The sequence below is a fragment of the Candida albicans genome, chromosome 1, assembly GCF_000182965.3.
Source record: "Candida albicans SC5314 chromosome 1, complete sequence".
NCBI lineage: Eukaryota > Fungi > Ascomycota > Pichiomycetes > Serinales > Debaryomycetaceae > Candida > Candida albicans.
The window spans coordinates 2,894,070-2,916,123 of record NC_032089.1 but is presented as its reverse complement, the minus strand read 5'-3'; the positions used below and the strand labels follow the sequence as shown (position 1 = coordinate 2,916,123).

Below are 22,054 nucleotides of genomic sequence, written 5' to 3'. Positions count from 1 at the left end.
GAACAATTTCATCTTCCCAACCTTCTATTTCATCATCATCATCATCATCATTACCACGTCTTCTTTGAGGCATTAATTCACTCATTATAGGACCACCAAATTCTTGTAATAATTGATTAATTTGTTCAATTAATCCATGATCGAATTCTTCACCAATATCACTATTAATGATTTTATAAGCCATAGTTAAACTAAGTTTAACATCTTGTAAAATTGAATTAATTTCATCATTATCACCATTGACTTGGTTCAAAATTTCTGATAATTCAATATCTTTATAATTTTGGTCATTTGGATATAAAATTTTTTTCAATTTTAAAATATTGGCCAAACTTTCAATATAATAACTATCCAATATATTTTCATTAATATCTTGAACATTATTACTGATTTGTATAGCTATATCATATTGTTCTAATTCAATAGCATATCTCGATAATGTAATTAATGGTTGAATCAAATCAACATATTCCATACCAATTTCAAATGAATCACCAGAATTACCACCAACATCTTCTTCTTCTTCTTCTTCTTCTGCTTCTTGTTGTTGATCAGTTTTAGCATTGTTAGCCATTTCTTCTAATTTAGATTTTTTCAATTTAAATAATTCCCAAGATTTTAATAATGCTTCAATTGCTTCTTGTGTTCTTTGTTGAGAAATTCTAATTGATGATAATAATGAATAAGATTCCGGATTATTATTATCATCTAATTGTAATGAATAATCAATTAATTCATTACATTTTGATTCTGCTTCTGGTTCCATACATAAATCAGTCATCCAAATTTCAATTTCAGCAAAAATTGCCAGATTTAATTTATTAATGAAAAATGATTTCTTAGTTGAATCATTTTCTTCTTCTTCTTCTAATAATAATAAGGATTGCAATTTATTGATGGCAATATTAATATAATTTATACCATCTTGTCCACCAATAATTTGTCCTAAATATAAAAATTTTTCAAATCCTTCGTTGGCATTTGGATCTAATTCACATCCACGAGTTAATATTTGATAAGCTTTTTCTAATTCATTATTTTCTAAATAAGTTTCACCTAAAATTGATAAATAAGGTATAGAATCAATTTGTGATTCAATATAAGGATATAATAAATCTAATGCCTTTTCTGGTTGTGAAGTTTCTAAAAATGCTCTTGCTTGAGATATTATTTCATCTGACATCGTATTTTAGGGTATGTATATGGTTTCTACTCTTTACTTTTAATAGTTGAATATGCTAAGATGATGATGAAAAGGATGGATTTGATGAATTTGAAAAATATTTTTTCTTTACGGTGAATTTTTTTTTTTTTTTTTTTTTTTTTTTTGGTTTAAAGATGCTGCTCTTCACAAACAAACAAACTAATACCATCCACTCCTTCCACCACATCCACCACCACCACATCCCCATAATGGATAAATCAACATTTAAACAATTAACTAATGAATATGATATATTATATCTTATTTATCATCGATCTAAAAATCAACATCGTCAACAAATTTGGTTCAAATATTTAAATATGATGATTCGAAATTTACGTAAAATCTTAAAACTTCAAATTGACATCAATAGAATAAGAACTACAACCACAACCACTACAACCACTACTACAACCACTACCACTACCACTACCACGAAAGATAAAATTGATTATAAAACAAATCAAATCATTCAATATAGTAATAAAATATTAAAATTAATGAAATCATCATATTGGAATTATAATTCGATTTTAGTATTAGGACAATATATTACTCTTGGATTAGGTTTAATTGGATCATTATCAAAAATCACTCATTTAATAATTAATGGTATAAATGGGGTTCAAAAACGAGGAATAAATAGAGATAGTTTTATAAATAAAATGAATAATGATAGGCAAAGGGTTGATGGGGTTGACGTCGTGGGAAGTAAAGATTTGAAGAGTAATAATGAAGATGAGATAGATTTTGGTGAAGTGATACCATATGAAGAAGAAGTAGAGAAGGTGTCGATTAATGATGAGGTTAAGAATAACTGTAAGATAAACAAGAGTAATACTTTACAATTTCAAGGTAAAGAGAATCTACAAAGATTTGATAAGATTGATGATGATACTGATATACAACAAATCAAAAATGATGATGATAAATCCCATTCTAAAAAATCAAAACGTAATTCATTAAGTTTAAGTGAAGAAGAAGAAGAAGAAGAAGAAGATTCAAATATTATTTTCAAAAAATCAAAATCAAAATCAAAATCAACAACTATCCACAATCAATCTAATATCCATTCTGAACAAATATCAATAAATGATGAAAACAACAATAAATCAACTTCAACTTCAACTTCAACAGATACAAAAAAGAGGAAACTTATTGACACTGACACAATTGATGATATATTTGAAAGCAGTAAAACTAAAACTAAAACTAAAACTAAAACTAAAACTAAAACTTTTGATAATAAAAAATTGAAAAAGAAGGATACTACTACTAAACCATTGAAAAAAATCAAGAAAAAGAAGAAATCAGCCATTGACGATATATTTGGATAATAATTGATTGACTGATAGTGTTTTTACTAACTTCATAAATTTATTTGTATATATATATATATATATATATATGGATATATGTAATATTACATATAAAAAAAACAAAAACAAAAATAAAGACAATAATAACAATCATAAAACATTTAAAACTAAAAAATCTAACCCTCCTCTCTTCTCTCTCTCTAAACTAAACTAAAATAAAATATAATACACTTTGAATAAAAATAACCTTCAAGAACAAAAGAAACGGTAACGATGATGGTGGGAAATATATATATGTAAAATATGACACTCAGACTCAGAAATACATTGATGGTTGTTGTTGTTGATGTTGTCGTTGTTGCTGCTGCTGCTGCTGCTGTTGTTGTTGTTGTTGCTGTTGACCAGGTTGATATTGATTCATTGAATGGAAATCATGAATTTGTAAATAATTGGCAACAGTTTCATTAACAAATGTAGTATTCAATTGATCAACATCAAGACAATATTCATCGTCATAATCATCTTTGACTTGATTCTTTTGACCATCTTGTTGATGAGCTTGAGCAATTTGATTGAAATAAGGTGGTTGTTGGGGATTATACATATGACTCAATGGAGAACGAGATGATTGTGGAGTATATGGTGAATGGGTGGATTCATATGATGATGTAGACGACGCTGAAGATGAATATATCGATGCTGGAGTGGCAATTGATTGTTGTTGATTTACATGTTGTTGATGTTGATTTTGCACATGATGATGATGTTGGTGTTGGTGTTGGTGTTGTTGTTGAATTGATACTGGCATCGGTACTGGTGCTGAAATTTGCATTGATAAAGGTGTTGAATTTATTGAACTTTCACTCTCTTGAGATTGTATTGATGATTCACTACCAGTACCAGTAGTTCTATAATTCTTCTTCTTTTGTCGTTCTTGTTCAACTTCTTCTAAAACTTTACTAGCAAACGGTACCAATTCAGGATCAATCATTTTGTTTTTCTGTATTTGTTTCTTTAATCTATTCTTGATTCTTGATTTACCTTTAAATCCCATGGGTAAAAATTTACATTCACCACCTTCAACATGAATCTCACACCATATTTCGGCACTATTAAAATGTTCACCACACATGGCACATTGTCCAGGGACTTTTGAACGTTCTGCTGATTTTATTGGTTTTGCATAATTGAAATGACGCAGTTTAAGATGGGTTTTATAAGTATCTCTTCTGGAAAACCCTCCACTAGAATGACATTTATGAGTTATATTATTTTCATCAACATAAATACTTTTATCATGGAATGGACATGTATAAGCTTTTTTCGTAGAATGTTTCTTCATATGTCTTGTTAAATAACCACGAACTCTAAACTCGGCATCACAACTAGGACATTTGAAAATTTGATTAGAATTGGCAATAATAGTAGAAGATACTGTTGATTCAGTTTCAGAATGCAGTGGAGAATCACTTATACTAGCTGGAGTTGTTGAACTATCTTTAGCAAGACTTTCATTACTTTCATTACTTTCAGCAGGGGATAATTCTTGTTTAACTTCTTGTTGTTGTTGTTGTTGTTGTGGATGCATTTTGAATTCATCCAATTCTTTCCCCTGTACTTCAGTAAATTTCCATTCCAATTCACCTTTTTCATTGGTATAAGGTAAAATTCTACTAGTAATACCAGTTGAACAAATCACTGGTTTTAAAACATCTTGATGTAATGGTTTTTCTGTAGTATAATAAGTTGTGAAATTGCTCTTTTGTAAATCAGGGAATATTTTCATTGATTCGGCTTTGACATTAGATATTTTTGGTTGTAATGATGTGCTAGCATTGTTATTGTCATTGTTATTACTTTTGTAGTTGATGTTGATGTTGTTGTTGTTGTTGTCATTATTCACTAATAACCAGTTGGAAGTATATGAAATGATTAATGATATACAATATTGAAACACTGATCTTAACCAAGTATATAGATTAAAAGTTGAATTATTATTCACCACTTTTAGATGTGGTTGTGGTTGTGGTTGTGGTTGTTTATTGTTATTGGATGTTATTGCTACTGACATGGTTGTTGAAACACTCTTGATGGATTCAGTAAAATAAATACGTCTGATCAAGTCAGATAAAGTATGATCAAGTTGGGGTAAAGGAAGATAATAATTAATAGTAATAGTAAGGAACAGTTGAATGAAGTGTGGCAAGTATTGAACTTATGGGGGGTGGAGAAGTCAATAATAATAATAATAATAATATTTGTAAATATAGGAAATTCAAGGAAAAGTAAAAAAGAAGAAAAGAAAGAAGGAAATAGGAAGAAAGAAAGAAGAATAAGAATTAAAAGTGAAAATTGAAAAGAAACTTAAAAGGAACAAACAAATTTAAGGAGGAAAGAGGAAAAATTTTTTCCTTTTTCTTTTTTGTCGTTGTTGTTGTTGTAAGTTTGTTGTGTAAAGTGTGTAAGTGCGTGTCCGTGGATTCAATCTCTCTCCTCCTCTTTCCTTAGTAATAAAATTGTTGGTTGAAGGTAGTGTCTGAATGGTATAAAAGTGGGAAGATTTCTGTTATTATTATTATTATTATTATTAGGTAATCACCTTAACATTGAGGCAAAAAAGAAAACCTGCGTGACTTGCGTGCATATTGTTCAATTGGGGCGTTAATTTTTTTTTTTTTTTTTCTGTCTGTCTGTTTTTCATTAAACATGTCCCATACTTCTTATCTTTATCTTTAATCAAAAAATGGTATGAAAGTTCGGTGTTAACCCACGCCTCAACCAGATTGAACAGACGAGAAAATCTACTATATATATTTTCTCGTTCACAAGGTCAAAGGCGATACCCACCACCCTTACTCCGTAGGAAGTAAGTAACACCGTTAGGCGTATATGCCTGCTTGCTCACATACCTACACTACTTAGCAACGTCAGGTGATTGCACTGGACTTGGCAGTGGTCTACTAACCAAGTTGCACAAAACCTACTTCTGCAAGTCTTGCATCAAGTAGAAATCGAACAATCTTTATCTCTTTCCTTCTTTCTTTGCTACGATTACTATTATTTACTACCAATGATATAAACAATACATTTAATTCTAATGAAATCAGAATCTGTTCAATTATTCATTTAATATCTCTTATCTCTCAAATTCACTCTTTATTATCTTTTTATCTAAATTAAAATTAAAATGAAACTGATCGTTACAATTGAATTGTCAATTAAAAAAAATATAGACTTGAAATTTCTTTTGTGGTGAAGAAGCAATTGATTGTTAGATGCATTGTTATTGTCTCTCCCCACCTCCGCCCCCCACCTCCTCCTCCTCCTCCTTTGTTGGAAATTCCTCATAAAATTTAACTGTTCCAACTTTAATTCTTAAATTTTTCTTTGTTTTGGTACTGTAAGTAAGTAAGTAAATAAATCAATTTGATTTAGTTGTTATTCCCGAACATTACACATAATTAGGAATACAGTGGCGAGCCAGCGAGCCCAACAATTATAGTTGATCCAACTGAACAATCAATCAATCAATCAATCAATGTCAGACATAAATTTAAACGAGAATTGGTAAAAATAAGAGAGACAAGTCACAAGTCACAAGTCACACACATACGTCCAATTATGTCATGAACTATTGTTGGTCTTAACTAGGACATAAGAGACATCTTATATCCGTATAGGATTTCTAACAATATAAATGTTTCAATTGTTCAAAAACACTTACGAGTTATTTTGTTGTATTTCGACCAAATTTGTTTAGGCCAAAAACCAATCCCTTTCCTTTTTCAAGCTAAAACATTATAGATATTGGTTGACACACACACACAGGATGTCTAACTGTCTGACTGATAGCCCTGCCAATATTATTAATGTATCAACTAAATTATAGTATTTCAAATTTAGTTTTCACTTTTATTAAAGCTTGGCTTTGACTTTGTAAAAAAAAAAAAAAAAACCTTCGGAAGAACTTTAGATCCATTGACAAGAAGAAAAAAAAAAAGTGATCAAATTTGATGGTAACTTTTGTTTTTTTCTGCTTGCCAATGGAAAAACTGTACCATTGATGATGACAGAGATCAGTGTGTTCGTTGATGTCATTCATTTGATTTTGATTTGCTTTATTATTATTAATGATTTCATAGTTTGCAACCTGATAGGCAAATGACCTTTCAGTAAGTAAATCACGTTGCATGGAAACAACTCATAAGAAATATATTCCAGCTTCTTCTACTACTACAAGTTTAACACCTGCACAACTTATAAACATATGGAATATTGTCTGGAAAGTGTGAAGTGTTTGGTTAAACAAACTTTTTTTCTCTATTGTTTAAAGGTATCATTAATTAATTGCTGGTTTTTTTTTTTTTTATTTGGAGAACCCTTTGCTGCTGCTCTATTACGTATTAACTGATTTTTGATTCAAAGTATGCTATGCTAAGTTATGAAGTGTAAAGGGACAAATTTGCAACAGACTCTTATTACAAGATTTTAATTAATAGCAACACACTTGAAAGAAATATAGTACGTTCACAAAGAATTCACAACATACCTATACCTATATACAATCATATCTTTTGGTAAAGTTAACCATGGTTGTTTGATTGCATAGTTTCGTAGTTGGTAAAAGAAAGTGTGTGTGTTTTTTTTTTTTTTTTCGGTATGTTTTGCAACAGGAAAATAGTAATGGAGATGTGTTTTTTCTTTTCCAACGTTTGGAGGTCAAAAAGACAAAACCAGTCAATAATTTATAGACACTTAAACTGCCTACCTTGTTTGTTGAAGCTAATGCTATTTAATATACTTCAAGTTTGGACTGAATCTAGAACATAAATACTTGACAAAGAGATACTCAATTGTATTGATTATTGTTTTGTCACCGTAAATAATAGAGAGTTAATGCCTCCATCTATCAGTAACCTAATTAGTCTATATCTAATTATTATCTTCTTAGTTGAGGTAGATCTAATCAACTATACTCATAGTACCACTTCCATGTCTATACTTTATTTCAATATTTGTAGATCTCAATCCCCGTTATCTCTAAATCCAAGATACGAGAAGTACTAATAATAATACTAATAATAACGATCGTGTGATCTAAAAAAAAAAAGAAATTGTATTCACAAAGGGGAGGGGTGTGGGAAGATTGCGAAGAAGAAGAAGAAGAAAATTTTTTTCTTACCAAAACCTAATCTTATTTCTAAATCCCGTTTTTTTTTTTTTCATTTAATTTTCAATTATTATTTCTATATCTATACTTTATCAATTAAGCCCAACTAAAACTAAGATACATTCTTTGTATGCATCACCTTTACACGACACGGACACGGACACGAATAAACTACCTTAATTTAACAATATGTCACCATCCACCCAACAACAAGTCCATGAACTGAACCAATCCCAATCAAATGATTCTTCCTCCATCGGGTTGAGGTTGAACGACAATAATATTCAACCGATTGAGATTGAATTGTCAAGTTTTAAACATGATTCAATAACTTTCCATAAACAAGATTCTTCTTATTGGTTTTATGAAAAACTGAAACAATCATTTCCTGGTCAATCATTTGGATTACAAGTGGAAAAAATCTTGTATCATACCAAATCATCATTCCAAGATATTTTAATATTTAAAAGTACAAATTTTGGTAATGTTTTAGTCTTAAATGGGATTATACAATGTACAGAAAAGGATGAATTTGCTTATCAAGAATTAATCACTCATTTACCAATTATGTCGCATCCATCACCTAAAAAAGTCTTAGTTATTGGTGGTGGTGATTGTGGCGTCATTAGAGAATTAATCAAACATGTAAATGATCAAACGATACAAGAAATCACCATGGTGGAAATCGATGATATGGTGATTAAATTACTGACGAAATTTTTACCAGAAATGGCTAAATATCATAATCATCCTAAAGTTAATTTAATTATTGGTGATGGATTTGAATTTTTGAAAAATAGTAGTAAAGAGAAGAAATATGATGTTATTATCACTGATTCTTCTGATCCTGATGATGGTCCCGCCGAAGAATTTTTTCAAATCAATTATTTCAAATTATTATTGAATGCATTGAATGAAAAAGGTATTGTTATTATGCAATCACTGGAAAATATATGGTTAAATTTACCTTATTTGAAAGAATTGAAATCAAAAGCCGCCACAGTGTTTTCTAATGTCAAATATTGTCAATGTTATATGCCAAGTTATACTTCTGGTCAATTAGGTTTGATAATTGCTACTATGGATACTGGAAAAGATTTGGTTAATCCATTACGGAAATTTGATCATGATAAAGAATTGAAATTGTTTAAATATTACAATCAACACATTCATACCAATTCATTTGTTTTACCTACATGGGCAGATGATTATTTGAATAATTGAAAAAAAAATGATGCTGGAGGGGGAGAAGGGGGAATAAACTTTTGAGTTAAAAAAAATAAGGTGAAAAGGTGAAAAGGTGAAAAGGGTGGGGTTTTGGTTTTTGTAATCCATTTCTTATCTCTATATAATTCCAATAATAATAATAATAATAATAATATATATATATTAATTGGTAGTGCTTAATGATGCACGTAACTTGGTTATTTAATTATAAACATAAATTTATATTTGTTATGCAACGACGACCAATGTGATTTGATTTTTGTAATTTTGTAATTTTGTAATTCTCTTCTTCTTCTCTTAAATTTAACTTTTTTACTATTGGAATATAAATTGTTTCAATTGCTGGGACTATTTTCTTTTTTTTTTTTTGGCCATTGTACACACTCCTCCACCCACCCACCCACTACTAAGAATAAGAATGAAGTTTTTTTGTTTTTTTTTTTTGAAATCAACACGACCTTTCTTCCATATGTTTCGTCGTCTCTCTCCTCTCACCTCTCTCTCACCTCTCTCTCACCTCTCTCACAAACAAAAGAAAATTTTTTTATTTCCAATGTGAGTGAATGTGAATCTGTGGTGTGTGTGTGTCCTTTCTACCAAAACACATTTGATCTTTCAAAGGAGAGTAGTGTATCATTAATCAAGTTCTCCCCATTTGTTTTTCAAAGGTTGCAAAACATTCCCAAAAATGTCTAATCACGAAGATGATTATTCCCAAAACATCGACGAACAGTTGTTACAAAACGTCGATGATTCTTCAACAGGCAATGTCAGAGTAAAATTAGAACAAATTGCTCATGCTGCTGCATTATCGAAATCACAACAACAACAGCAACAACAACAGCAACAACAACAACAACAATCAAGTTCAGGTACTCCTTCATCATCTTCTTCTTCCACTGGTAGAAGACAAAAGACTCGTAGAGGGATTTCTACTAATGATTCATCGGTAGTTGATGCAGATTCAGTTGCTGAAGCTGCTGCTGCTGCTGAACAATACAAACAACAATATCAACAATTACAACAACAACAACATCACGCTCAACAACAACATTTGGCAGGTTTACCTCAACAACAACAACAACAACAATTAGGAAGACTTGCTCAACAACAACAACAACAACATCTTGGTCATGTAAATTCACATTCTCAATTCCCTCCTGAATTGACTGGAGGTCCAACTGCTGATGAATTATCTGAATATAACATTCAAATCCCTGATCCAATTATTGATTCCAAACTGAAAATTTATCCAGTCACAGAAAATACTATCACTGCTGAAGGTAATTTGATTACTCGTCCTTATCCAGAACAAGTTTTCAATAGTCGTGATGAATTGAATGAATTTATTGCTGAATTTGCTCGTGATAATGGGTTTGGGGTTGTTATTGCTCATTCTAATAAAAAGGCCATTTATTATACTTGTGAATTGGGTGGACGTTATCGTCATAAAAAAAACAAAAAAATCGATGTGACCAAACAAATTGATGTTGGTGATGGTTATATGTTGGATCCCGATACCAAAACCAAGAAATTAAAGTGTCCATTTGCTATGACAGCTTCATATAAAAAATCTGCTAATGCATGGACTTTAAGAACAACTTGTAATGAACATAATCATCCTCAATTAGATCCATTAAGTAATCATCCAATGTTACGCAAACGTTCAGATGAATTGAATGTGATGATTTTAGAAATGTACAAACTTGGTACTAAACCATCACATATTGAAAGTAAAATTAAAGAGGAATATCCTGATGTTTTAATTAAAAGAGAAGATATATATAATGAAATCAGAGGTTATAAACGTAAATTAAAGAAACAAAATAGTCGTTTTGGTTTCCATAATCCTTCAAGAATTTCTGCTGCTCAATATAGAAAGAAAGCTGCTGCTCAAGCTGCTGCTGCTCAAGCTGCTCAAGCAGTGGCACAAGTGGGTACGGATGGTCCTAATACTGCTGATGTCGATGCCGTTGCCGCAGTGGCTGCTGCTGCTAGTGCTAATGCCTTTTTACAAGGAGCTGCTGGTGATCAAACAGCTACTGCGGTTGGTTATGACCAATTCCAACAACAACAACAACAACAACAACATCAACAACATCAACATCAACAACATCATCAACAACTGTCACAACAACAACAACAGCAACAGCAACAAGAAGAATTCCAACGTCAATTTGTTGCTGCTACTCAAGCTCAAGCTGCTGCTGCTGCTCAACAACAACTAGACGAATCTCAATATCAACATTATCAACAACAATTACAAGAACATGGATTAAATGATACTGATGGTACTGCTGCTGCTGCCATTGCTGCAGTCGCCAATGCTAGTCGTCAACATCATCATTATCATACTGATAATGGTGATTTATCTATGGATAATATTGATAGTAGATTAGTTGGTGAGTAATCACATACAAATCAATTAATGATTCAATTTTTCTTTCTTTCTTTCTTTCTTTATTTTACCACCACCACTACTACTACTACTACAATAAACTTCAATTTATATATATAAAAAAAATTTTTTTTAACCAACCAAGTAAGTAAGTAAGTAAGTAAGTGTGTATTTGTTTGTATACTACTAGTGTTTAATTTTTTTCAAACTTTAATTTTAATTTTAATTTTAATTTTAATTTTCTTTTTTTAACTATCTATCTATCTTCTTTTTATTGTATATATATATATGAATGTAGTTGTTGCTTGTAAATTCATTTTAATCATTGTTCTACATATATATATATATATATATATATATATCTTCTATGTTATATATGTAAAATTTTATATTTTCATGGTGTTGTTTTATATTCTAAGTCATGCCTCGTAAAATTTCAATACCTTCACTTCTTTCTTCAAATAATTTAGCCAATTCACTAACTTTTCTACCTCTAATTACAGGTTTTTTCTTCAATGTTGGTGTAGGTGTAAATGTAGTTATACCACTATGAATACCACTACGACTATTAGTATTACCATTCAGTTGTAATTCATTACCATTGCTGGTGTTTTCCACATTTGATTTCTTTTGAGCTTTTGAATTATCGTCTCTTCTTGAAGTATTGCTGGTGGTGCCGCTGTTGGTACCGCCGCTGGTGGTGGTGATAGTAGTTGGGGTAAATTTGTATTTTTGAGGAGGATATTGGATTTGTAAATTAGATACATCAGATAATGATTTCTTATGAGATTTTTTTATATTGATTTGGTCTATTGTTTTATTAGTTACTGATGTTGTACGTTGATGAAATCCATTTGGTTTATTAAAAGAATTAGTACTAGTACTAGTACTAGTACTCGCACCAGTTCTATCTGCAGAATTGTTGTTGTTGTTGTTGTTGTTGTTATTATTGTCATTATTTAAGGATAAATTTCGTAAAATATCTTTAGTTTCAATAAAACCAATATCTTCATCATCATCATCATCATTACTACTATTACTACTTTCACTTTCTTGATCTAATGTTATATCATGGCTCAAATCATAAGATGAAGTTTCATGACTTGTTGAGATAGATTCAGTTTGAAGTTTTCCATCAATAACATCATCAATAGTATAAATATGGAAATTTTTCCTTATTTCTGACCAATATTCAAGTAAATTTTTAAGAAAACGATTGATAATTTGAATGTTTGTCTTATTGGTTGATACTAATTCATGACTCAAACAATATGACATACCTTTTGATATCGTTGTTGTTGTATGTTTGGTAATGTCATTATTGTCGACAATTTTTAAACACATATCTAAAATTTGAAATAATAATTGATCATAATTTTGAGTTTCTTGATGTCTTTGTAATCTATTAATTAATCTTTTGAAAATTTTAAAAGTATATTGTAAATTATCTCCTATGGGTAATTTAATCAATTCAATATCTATTAAAGGGAAAGGTAATTCCAGTAAAATCCTTTTAAATACGGTAGCAATTGAATATAAATCCCAATCATTTATCCAAATCAATTGATTTCTTAAAATACATTGATATAAAATATCACATTTGAATTTATTTCCTGGTTTATATAATATCAATTCCACTTTATTGCCATTATTCTCTACTATTTTGAAAATTTGATATAAATGATGATGGAAAATCGAATATTTTTGAACATTTAATGTAATTAAGGGATGAATAATTGGTTGATATCTCATTGATAATTTCAATTCGGAAATTTGTAAATCATGTTTGAAAATATTATAAGATATTTTCAAATTGGTTATATCTAAATAATAACTCAATTCACTTAATGTTTGACAATGAATAACTAAAGTTTGTCTATCATTCTTGGTATCAGATAAATCATTGACAAATGTAAATGCACCTAATAATTGATCTAATTGTTCTAAATTTTTCCTTGTTGAATTGAAATTTTGTAATATTGAAGTCATTGATTTTAAAAACCAACTATCATGAACAGTATAGACTTTAATTAAATTTTTTAAATCTCTTCGATTCAAGATTTTTTGTATAAATTTAATGCCCCAAATCCATGATATTTTATTTAATCCACAACTAAACATAATTAAAACATATGGTTTTATCGGTAAATAACTCATTAAAGTTATTAAAAATTCATTATAATTTATTATATCGGGTGATGGTAAATATGATGTATCAAATATATATATGGGATAATTGGTGGTTGGATCCCGAAGATCCGATTTATAAAATATCCTATCCATGTGGAGGGRGGGAGTGTGTGGGTGTAATGTATGTGGGTATGTGTGAAAGCCTTAATAGGGTCAAGTAAAATAGATCTAATAAATTAATTAATCAATTAATAAACATACAAGGGAACAGGATATGACAAAAACGAAAAAGTCGTTTCAACTGATTGCAATATAAAGTGGGAATCTTCAATCGGTCAAAAAAAAAAAAAAAACAAAAACAAAATTAAAACGATGGTTACTTTGTTATAAGCAATATACTAGTGTAGGGAGCCTAATCAAAAGGAAGGAAAACCAATAATAAAAAAGTTGAATCCTCAATCAGAATATCAAAATGAAATAATAAAGAAATGTATAAATAGTAAGTTGGAACAGGAAATCTGGGTTATATTGTTCAATGAAAGAAAGAGAGARAGAGAGAGAGAACTAAAAGAAGAAGTAAATCAAAAACAATTGTCAAATCTTGAATAGGAAAAAAAAAAGAAGTAAAAGAAAAAGAAGTAAAAAAAAATATAACGACTAATAACTAACGACCTAACACGAGAAATACTACCACCACCAAAAAAAATGTTGTGTTATTGTCGTGCGATATGTTGTATAAACTTAATTTGGTATTGGTCGAGACATCGCGGTGGGTATTGAGTCGACACACACGATATTTGCAACATTCAAATATTTCCATTCTATAATAGATTGAAATTATCAGTTACACCAGACATTAAGTTATTTGATCACTCAGAACTAGTGAATAACTCATAAATCGTCTATTCCTTGATCATTAAATGTGTTGTTAAAATCTCTAGCAACCAGCCACAATGTTTCAAAATAATTCTCACTAAGATTACTTTGCAGCACCTACTAAGTTCTAGATCAACTAATGATAATGATCCCTTTGTAGTCTTCTAATTGATCTTTTTGAACTAACTATCAATCGATATAACTTGTCAACCTTGGGGGGGAAGAATATGTTGTAAAACCGTTAAGTTTAAAGAGTTGTGTGCAAGTTATGTGCAGTCTTCTCACTAAAAGAAGAAGAACAAAGATTTTGCCACTCTCTCTTTCTCTTTCTCTTTTTCTCTCTGTGTTTCCCAAACTATCAATCAATCAAATAATTTCTCAACAACGAAAACCGAAAAAAAGAAAAAATCTACTTATTGATGGCAACAGAATCTTTGTATTGAAATTAACCTACAATTATATCTGTATTTATAGTCTTTAGTATAATTTTTTTTTTAAAGATTGATCATTGCCCAATAAGAATTATAAATATAAAACAATAGTTGAAAAAAAAAAAAAAAATGGCACCATCTCAAGAACAATCAAAAGAGCAAATCCAATCTCAGACTTCTAAAGATCAACAACCAACTAAATCTGATAAATCAAAAGTTCAAAAGGAAGAAGAATTATCTGAAGAAGATCAACATTTAAAAGATGAATTGGAATTATTAGTTGAAAGATTGAATGAACCAAATCAAGACAGGGCATTATATAACAAGTATTTAGATGCTTTGAAAACTTTTATCAAGGAATCGACCACATCAATGACTGCTGTCCCCAAACCTTTGAAATTTTTAAGACCACATTACCCTTCATTAACTGAATTATACACAAATTGGTCCAATCAATTTCTGGCCAAAGATGTTATTGTTATTAAATTGGCTGATATATTATCAGTATTAGCAACTACTTATTCTGATGAAGGCAATAGAGATTCTTTAAAATATAGATTATTAGCTTCAGATGATACTATTTCCGATTGGGGACATGAATATATGCGTCATTTGGCTTTGGAAATTGGAGAATCATTCCAAGAAAATTTAGGTGTTGATGAAGAATTGGTGAATAAATTGGTGAAATTGGCTTTGCAAATTGTACCATTCTTTTTGAAACATAATGCGGAAGCCGATGCCGTTGATTTGTTATTAGAAATTGAATGTATTGATAAATTGCCACAGTTTGTTGATGAAAATACTTTTGCCAGAGTATGTCTTTATGTCACAAGTTGTGTGCCCTATTTAGCTCCACCAGATGATGTTTCATTTTTAAACACTGCTTATTCGATATATTTGTCTCATAATCAATTGACCCAGGCCTTAACATTGGCTATTAAATTAGACGATAATGAATTGATAAAACAAGTTTTCGATTCAACTACCGATGAATCACTTCATAAACAATTGGGTTTTATTTTATCTCAACAAAATAGCAATTTCAAATATCCAGGTGAAAATCCAGAAGTACAAGAATGTATTTCTAATGTGAAATTAGCTGAATATTTCCAATATTTGGTTAAAGAATTGAATTTGTTGGATCCAAAAGTTCCTGAAGATGTTTATAAATCTCATTTAGAAAATTCCAAATTTGGTTTAGGTACTTCGGGTTCAATAGATTCAGCTAAACAAAATTTGGCTGCATCATTTGTTAATGGATTTCTTAACTTGGGTTTTGGTAATGATAAATTAGTTCAAACTGAAGAAGATAATAAATCATGGATTTATAGAACAAAAGGTTCAGGTATGGCATCTACTACTGCTTCTCTTGGGTCGATTCATCAATGGAATATCAATGAAGGTTTACAAGTCTTGGATAAATATACTTATTCTGAAGATTCAGAAGTGAAAGCAGGTGCATTATTGGGAACTGGTGTAGTGTCGGCTAATGTTCATGATGAAGTCGATGCTGCATTTGCCTTATTACAAGAATATGTTCATGAACCAAATAAACTTTATCAAACTGCGGCTATAAATGGGTTAGGTATTGCCTTTGCTGGGTCTGCAAATGAAGATGTTTTAAACTTGTTGTTACCATTAGTTTCTGATTTGGATATCTCGTTGGAAATTTCATGTCTTGCTGCTTTAGCTTTGGGTCATATTTTTGTTGGTACATGTCATGGTGATGTTACGTCAACTATTTTACAAACATTATTGGAAAGAGATTATACCCAATTGACTAATAAATTTATTAAATTTATGTCCTTAGGTTTAGGATTATTGTATATGGGTAGAACTGAACAAGCAGAAGATGTTTTGGAAACCATTGATGCCATCGAACACCCTATTAGTAAGACATTAAAAGTTTTGGTTAATATTTGTGCCTTTGCTGGTACTGGGAATGTATTACAAATCCAAGCATTATTACAAATGTGTACTGCTAAACCTAAAGATCAATTGGAAGAAGAAAAAAAATTGGAACAATCTGAGGAGGAACAACAACAACAACAACAAAATAAAGATACCAAATCAAATGGAGAAGGAGGAGAAGAAGAAGAAGATGTGGAGATGGAAGATGCTGAATCAAAGAATGAGACTTCTGAGAACACCACTGCAAGTGCTACTTCAACTACTTCCTCCTCGAAAGAAAAGGGGGATAGTAGTAGTAGTGCTGCTGCTGCTGCTGCAGGTGACGAAAAGGCACAAGAAGGCGGCGATGACAAAGAAGACGAAGAAGAAATAGACGAAGAAGAAGAATTATATCAAGGAATTGCTGTCTTGGGTTTAGCATGTATTGCTATGGGTGAAGATATTGGTCAAGATATGTCATTACGTCATTTTGGACATTTGATGCATTATGGTAATTCATTAATTAGAAGAGCAGTTCCATTGGCTATGGGATTAGTGTCTACATCTAATCCACAAATGAAAGTTTTTGAAACTTTATCACGTTATTCACATGATCCAGATTTAGAAGTTGCCCAAAATTCCATTTATTCCATGGGTCTTGTTGGTGCTGGTACTAATAATGCTAGATTGGCTCAATTATTAAGACAATTGGCTTCTTATTATATTAAATCACCAGATACTTTATTTATGGTAAGAATTGCTCAAGGTATTTTACATTTAGGTAAAGGTACTTTAACATTGACTCCATATAATTCCGAAAGAACTATTTTATCTAAAGTTTCTTTGGCATCATTATTAACCATTGCTATTGCACTTTTGGATCCAAGATCATTTATATTGAATGATTCAACAACTGAAACTACTCATCAATTGTTGTATTATTTGACTCCTGCGGTGAAACCGCGTATGTTGGTAACGGTTGATGAAGAATTGAAACCAATTAAAGTCAATGTTAGAGTTGGTCAAGCAGTTGATGTTGTTGGACAAGCGGGTAAACCAAAGACTATTACTGGTTGGGTCACTCAATCTACGCCCGTATTATTAAATTATGGTGAACGTGCTGAACTAGAAAATACCGATGAATGGATAAGTTTGAGTAGTTCATTAGAAGGGGTTGTTATTTTGAAAAAGAATCCAGAATATATGGAAATTGATAGTTAAATTATATATAATAATTATAGTTTAGTTTGTTAGTTTGTTAGTTTGTTAGTTAGTTGATTAATTGTTTATAAGGGTAAGACAAAACTATTTACTAAAGTTATCAATATAGCAATAAATTGGAATAATGTAAAATGTTGTAAACCATTAACAAAAACATTTCCACCACAACAACCACTACTCAGGCTAGTAGTTTCTTTATTCATCTTAACATCGTCATTACCACCGCTACGACCACCAGAATAGGTAGATTTGCTATTGGTTTTAGTAGTTGTAGTTGTAGTTGGAGTAGTTATCAATTCACCACCAGTTCCATCTTCTTTAGTTCTTGAAGTAATTTTTTCATTATTAGAATCAGTGCATTCAATTCTTCCACCTCTAACCACCAACATAATTTCTGTTTTAGACCATTTTTTACAATCAAAAATTGATGAAGTAGATTTAACTATAGCACTTCCTTTAACTAATTTTAAATTTTTTAAAGAAATTTCTTTAATATTACCAATCAATTCTAAAGCACCACCAATAATTTTCAATTTAGGGAAAAAATTTATTCTTTCAATTAAACTATTATTAATCATTACTAATCCACCACCCAATTCATTTAAATTTGGGAATTCTAAATCATTAACTCCTAAATTTTCAAATAAACTTAAAGTCCCACCAATATAATTCAATTTGGAAAATTTTAATTGTTGAAAATTATTATTATTTAAAATTAAGGAATCATCAATAAATTCCAATTCTGGTAAATTTAATTTTTCAACATCATTAATATTTAATAATCCAATTTGTTTCAATTTGGGGAATGATACTTTAACATCATTTGAATTAGCACCAATATGTAATTCTCCAGAAATGGTTTCAACATTACTTTCAATCGTATCTAAAAATCGATTATTATTAATATCTAAATTTTCAATTGATTCTGCAAGAAATCCCGAAAACCCAGTTAATGAAGTATCAGATATAATTATATTATCAATCCCCTTAATTTCATTATTAAAATGAACATTACTTAAAATTGGTAAAATTTTCCAATGTAATGTATTGACCCATTTTAAAGCTGGAAATGATATTAATGCTAATGAAGTCAATTCAATCATTTTAAATGTTCCACTAATTAATTCCATTATAGGTGCATCAATTCTAACTGTATCAGGACTTTTCAAAATAGTTAAATTACCTAATAATTTTTCTAAATTTGAAAATGTTATAATAGGATAATCAAATTCACTAATGATAATATTACCAATAATTACTTCACAATTGGAAATATTTTGTAAATCAAATTGATTGTGAATTAAAAATTCATTTTTCCGACAATGGAAAGGGATATCCATTTCAAGATCCATTGATGGTGGTTGTTGTTGTTGTTGTTGTTGTTGTTGTAAGGAAAATGGTGGTGTTTCTTCCAATGGTTCAACAACAACAACAAATGGAGTTGGTTGGGATATTTTGGACACATATTTTGATGATAATGATGATGATGATGATAACAGTTTATCAAAAAAATCTTTTCCTTAAAATATGTTAGTATATATTAACAAGCGAGTTTAATGGTGGTGAAAACTATACGTACTAATATGGGATAATTCGCGACAGTTTATAAATATTGTTAATGAAACAAACACAAATATGATTGACAATTGCATGTTGAACTGGGGAGACAGGTAAAATAAAATATTTAATATAAATGAAATTCAAACAAGTAAACTCAAACAAGTAAACTCAAACAAGTAAACTTATATATATATATATATAAATTAGTTTCTATTTCAAAGAGTGGTTTGTTGTTGGAATTTTTCGCACCCAAAATTCAAACTTGTTGTAGTAGGTTGTTTTTAATGAAGTTTTGGGGGCATAACAAATTATAATCTTGATTGTCAATATATTATTACGTTTGTGATAAAAATGAATTTAACATAACTTTCTTTTATTATTTGTTTTAACTAGCGATCATCAATTTTTATGTATGTCTAAATACTGTTATCAATTGGTAGCAACCTCCTATTATTATTAGAAGAAGAAGAAGAAGAAGTAGTGTATTTCAATTCAAAAAAAAAAAAAAAAAAAAAAAAAAAAATATTATTAAAAGATTAAACTTTGAAACTTCAACCGAAAAAAAAAAATCTCAATCCTTCAGCTTTTTTTTTATCAACAACAACAACAACAATATTAATTTGTGTTCATTGACAAGAGGGAAGGGGAATTACTATTCACCATTGATATCTATCCACAAAGATTATAAATTAAACCACAACTATATATATATATATATATATACACATACTTACTATCAATAATGTCTGTTCCATCAATATTAGCAACAACAGCATTATTAACTGTTGGAGGATATATGTTATTCACTGGAGCAGGAGAATCATTCAATATTGGAGAATTTTTAGAATCAACATCACCTTATATGTGGGCATCATTAGGAATTGGATCATGTATTGGATTCTCTGTTGTTGGAGCCGCATGGGGGATTTTCATTACGGGGACATCAATTTTAGGTGCTGGTGTAAAAGCACCAAGAATTACTACTAAAAATTTAATTTCAATTATTTTTTGTGAAGTTGTAGCTATTTATGGATTGATTATGGCCATTGTTTTTTCTGCTAAATTAACTAGTGTACCATCGAAAAGTTTATATACTAAAGAAAATTTATATACGGGTTATTCATTATTTTGGGCTGGATTAACTGTTGGAATATCGAATTTGATTTGTGGTATTGCTGTTGGAATTACGGGGTCTACTGCTGCTATTAGTGATGCTGCTGATTCTTCACTTTTTGTGAAAATATTGGTGGTGGAGATTTTTGGATCTGTTTTAGGGTTATTTGGATTGATTGTTGGATTATTAATGACTGGTAAAGCTCAAGAATTTAGTTAAAAAAAAAAAAATAAAAAAACATTTAATAACAACGAAGAAGAAGAAGAAGGGAAAGTACTCTTATTATTTCTTCTATTTTGAATAACTCTCCGAAATTGAAAACTATATCAATTTTTTTTTTTTCTTTTTTACATTTCAATTGGGAGAAACCTATTTATGAATATATAATATACGATGGATTTTAAATCATTTGTGTAGAACGTTAACAGTACTTCTTCTTGTTAGATAGACAAAACAGATATGACAATTATATTTTTTTTAAAAAAAAAGTATACTAAATATAACCTATAGAAGAATTCACTTATGATTGCTTATATAAATCTTCTTTAATAATATAATTTGCAATATCAGGTAATACTTGTGATTTCCAAGTTTTCCCATCGGGGTGATCACCAATTTCAATTTGTTTTCTAATTGATGAAGAACTAATAGTAGCAACATCGATTTCTTGGTTTATCTCTCCTCCTCTTTGGTTGATTTCAATTTCTTTTTTTGGTGGTAATAAATAAATATTATCAGACCAATGAGATGGGATTTCTTCATGATCACCACGTTTAATATCATCAATATATTTTGATTGTTCCAATTGACTAAATGAATTATCTAATCTTGTTAAACAAAATAAATCAGTATTTTTCATAAAATTTTCTAAACTATTAGATAATTTATCGGGTAAATAATATTTGGGATCGAAAATTCGTATCAAAGTATCAAATCCAACCAAAAATGTCAACTTGATAAGGTTTCTTTCTTGATGGTGATTTTGAGTCTCTTTTATATAGTTTAATACTGATAAGGATTTATCAACAAATTTAGCATGATTAGTAAGACCAATAGCAATATTAACGGGATATTTTTTCGATAAATCATTAGCCATTAAATACATCATATCCAATCGTTTATCAAATGATTCTGGTTTGGGATGAAGTTTATCGGCATTTTTAACTGATAATAAAAGTAAGACTACTTTATTGGTAATTGGTATATTATCATAATTTTTCGTTAAACTTTCTTCAATTAATGCATAATGGCCCAAATGAGGAGGGTTAAATGAAGAATCTAATATACATACACGTTGAGTTGTAGGATTAATGAATGATGAGGTGGAACCGGTTGTGGAAGTGTTGTATATAATGGAGAAATCGGATTTGGAAGTCAAGAATTCTTGTAATGGTTTAAGAAATCGACCTTTCGACATTATTGATAAATAAAAGTGTTGTCTAACAATTGGGAAAGGGAAATTAAAAAGTAGGAGTAGAAATAGATGACGATGATTGTCAGTCAGTCAGTCTGTC

The 22,054-nt window shown here is 29.8% G+C and overlaps 10 protein-coding genes across 10 annotated transcripts, besides 1 other annotated feature; 5 read left to right on the top strand and 5 right to left on the bottom strand. All coding sequences in view use genetic code 12, as the record gives it.

The window, feature by feature from the left end:
* Window positions 1-8: 8 nt before the first annotated feature.
* On the bottom strand, window positions 9-1,183 carry CAALFM_C113370WA (uncharacterized protein; the record flags this gene model as incomplete). The annotated part of the gene is made up of 1 exon (XM_717080.2): window positions 9-1,183. A coding segment is annotated over one exon (1,175 nt), but the record flags the coding sequence as incomplete, so codon positions are not given.
* A 230-nt stretch (window positions 1,184-1,413) lies between these two features.
* Window positions 1,414-2,541, top strand: RMP1 (Rmp1p; the record flags this gene model as incomplete). Its single annotated transcript, XM_717079.2, has 1 exon — window positions 1,414-2,541. One exon carries the CDS (start codon window positions 1,414-1,416, stop codon window positions 2,539-2,541), a length of 1,128 nt encoding a protein of 375 aa, XP_722172.2.
* A 298-nt stretch (window positions 2,542-2,839) lies between these two features.
* Window positions 2,840-4,594, bottom strand: STP2 (Stp2p; the record flags this gene model as incomplete). Its single annotated transcript, XM_717078.2, has 1 exon — window positions 2,840-4,594. The coding sequence occupies one exon, from the start codon at window positions 4,592-4,594 to the stop codon at window positions 2,840-2,842; it is 1,755 nt and encodes a 584-aa protein (XP_722171.1).
* A 662-nt stretch (window positions 4,595-5,256) lies between these two features.
* Window positions 5,257-5,541: a long terminal repeat ((tara-1a) Long terminal repeat (LTR); about 285 bp long, 9 copies per genome).
* Window positions 5,542-7,882: 2,341 nt separating this feature from the next.
* On the top strand, window positions 7,883-8,917 carry CAALFM_C113330CA (spermine synthase; the record flags this gene model as incomplete). Its single annotated transcript, XM_717077.1, has 1 exon — window positions 7,883-8,917. One exon carries the CDS (start codon window positions 7,883-7,885, stop codon window positions 8,915-8,917), a length of 1,035 nt encoding a protein of 344 aa, XP_722170.1.
* Window positions 8,918-9,608: 691 nt separating this feature from the next.
* On the top strand, window positions 9,609-11,330 carry CAALFM_C113320CA (uncharacterized protein; the record flags this gene model as incomplete). The annotated part of the gene is made up of 1 exon (XM_717076.1): window positions 9,609-11,330. The coding sequence occupies one exon, from the start codon at window positions 9,609-9,611 to the stop codon at window positions 11,328-11,330; it is 1,722 nt and encodes a 573-aa protein (XP_722169.1).
* A 402-nt stretch (window positions 11,331-11,732) lies between these two features.
* ECM25 (Ecm25p) lies at window positions 11,733-13,601 on the bottom strand (the record flags this gene model as incomplete). The annotated part of the gene is made up of 1 exon (XM_717075.2): window positions 11,733-13,601. One exon carries the CDS (start codon window positions 13,599-13,601, stop codon window positions 11,733-11,735), a length of 1,869 nt encoding a protein of 622 aa, XP_722168.2.
* A 1,283-nt stretch (window positions 13,602-14,884) lies between these two features.
* On the top strand, window positions 14,885-17,866 carry RPN1 (proteasome regulatory particle base subunit; the record flags this gene model as incomplete). Its single annotated transcript, XM_717074.2, has 1 exon — window positions 14,885-17,866. The coding sequence occupies one exon, from the start codon at window positions 14,885-14,887 to the stop codon at window positions 17,864-17,866; it is 2,982 nt and encodes a 993-aa protein (XP_722167.2).
* A 65-nt stretch (window positions 17,867-17,931) lies between these two features.
* On the bottom strand, window positions 17,932-19,518 carry CAALFM_C113290WA (uncharacterized protein; the record flags this gene model as incomplete). The annotated part of the gene is made up of 2 exons (XM_019475177.1): window positions 17,932-19,385; window positions 19,446-19,518. The coding sequence occupies 2 exons, from the start codon at window positions 19,516-19,518 to the stop codon at window positions 17,932-17,934; spliced, it is 1,527 nt and encodes a 508-aa protein (XP_019330722.1).
* Window positions 19,519-20,168: 650 nt separating this feature from the next.
* Window positions 20,169-20,759, top strand: CAALFM_C113280CA (H(+)-transporting V0 sector ATPase subunit c''; the record flags this gene model as incomplete). Its single annotated transcript, XM_717072.1, has 1 exon — window positions 20,169-20,759. One exon carries the CDS (start codon window positions 20,169-20,171, stop codon window positions 20,757-20,759), a length of 591 nt encoding a protein of 196 aa, XP_722165.1.
* A 301-nt stretch (window positions 20,760-21,060) lies between these two features.
* Window positions 21,061-21,957, bottom strand: CAALFM_C113270WA (nicotinamide-nucleotide adenylyltransferase; the record flags this gene model as incomplete). Its single annotated transcript, XM_717071.2, has 1 exon — window positions 21,061-21,957. The coding sequence occupies one exon, from the start codon at window positions 21,955-21,957 to the stop codon at window positions 21,061-21,063; it is 897 nt and encodes a 298-aa protein (XP_722164.1).
* Between the last annotated feature and the right edge of the window lie 97 nt (window positions 21,958-22,054).